This window comes from Nematolebias whitei, chromosome 7, assembly GCF_014905685.2.
Source record: "Nematolebias whitei isolate Nwh7 chromosome 7, NemWhi1, whole genome shotgun sequence".
NCBI classification, from domain to species: domain Eukaryota; kingdom Metazoa; phylum Chordata; class Actinopteri; order Cyprinodontiformes; family Rivulidae; genus Nematolebias; species Nematolebias whitei.
Genome location: NC_056504.1, coordinates 42098720 through 42100111, shown reverse-complemented (window position 1 = coordinate 42100111; position 1392 = coordinate 42098720). Strand labels below are relative to the sequence as shown.

At 46.9% G+C, this 1392-nt stretch overlaps 1 protein-coding gene across 1 annotated transcript in view; it reads left to right on the top strand.

Moving 5' to 3' along the window:
• Positions 1-304: 304 nt before the first annotated feature.
• The window catches only part of LOC119412574 (methyltransferase-like protein 7A), a 4765-nt gene continuing 3677 nt past the window's right edge, over positions 305-1392 (top strand). Inside the window, exon 1 of the mRNA XM_037679598.1 lies at positions 305-847. Within this exon, the coding sequence (XP_037535526.1) occupies positions 350-847 (498 nt within the window). The 5' untranslated portion in view covers positions 305-349. The remainder of the gene's footprint in view (positions 848-1392) is intronic.

The window sequence follows — 1392 nt, the reverse complement described above, 5'->3', positions numbered from 1 at the left end:
GATGGATGGATGGATGGATGGATGGATGGATGGATGGATGGATGGATTATTGAACATCAGTACATGTAATATATACAGTACAGTGAATAAGTCATGAATTTTTTTTCAGACTTTTCAGTCAAAAAAATCTGACAGTTTTCCAATAATTTTTTTAGTATTTTTATTCATTTATGTTTCGAAAAAAAAGAAAAATGTTACAAAGATTCGCACAACTTCGTGACGCACTTCTTAAGTCTTATTTTGAAAATTCAAACCGGATGTTCACGTTGACTCGCACTCTCACGGGAAACTTCTCGCTCTTCTCGCTGATTCACAGACGGTACCGGACGGACGGTCGGAACCAGCAGCCATGAGTTGTTCAATCAAATTCTGGACCTTGGTGGTGAACGTGCTGTGCTTGCCTCTCCATGTGGTGCGCGCGCTCGGCTTATACAAACTGTACAAACGCGTCACTCCGTTTTTCTTCCAGCGCATGACGGTTAAGTACAACGCGAAAATGCACGAGCGTAAGATGGAGCTGTTCCGCGGTCTGTCTGGTTTCAAGAAGCCCGGCGGCGGCCCGCTAACCATTCTAGAGATCGGCTGCGGCACCGGCGCCAATTTCAAGTATTACCCGCCAGGCGCTAAGGTGATCTGCACCGACCCGAACCCGCACTTTCAGAACTACCTGACAGAAAACATGAAGAAGAGCGAGCACCTGAAGTACGAGAGGTTCGTGGTGGCCGCGGGGGAGGACATGTCCTCCGTGGGGGATGAGTCTGTGGATGTGGTGGTCTGCACCCTGGTGCTCTGCAGCGTCACGGACGTCCCGCAAACCCTGAGAGAGGCGCACCGCATCCTCAGACCAGTAAGTGGTCACTCACCCTTCACTCTCCACAGAGCTGCATGTTCAGAAGGTCAACTTCAAGTTAGTAGTAGTTCTAGTTTTTGGACACCCAGATAATAAACCATTGCAATAGTCCTGTCTAGACGTGACAAATGCAGGAACCAGTAGAAGTAACGAAATGGTAATAATCATTAATTACAACAGTGTCTCCCCCCCAATCTCCCCTGGGATTTCTGGTTAGGTTCCCTTTGCTTGAAGGTTTTACTTGATTGAAAATGAAAATGATTTAATTGAAGTGGAGAGGTTGGACAGCCACAGGTTCCTTGGCCTTCATCTAACATCAAATCTGAGCTGGTCGGTCAACACAGCTGCTACGATGAAGAAAGAAATGCCTGTATTTCATTAGACTGGTCAGGAAGGCTGGGGTCAGCCGCTGCCCCCTTACACAGGCTTACAGAGGACAGGTGCACAGCATCCTCACAACAGGTATCATAACATGACACAGGTATCATAATATGGCACAGGTATCATAATATGGCACAGGTATCATAATATGGTACAGGTAT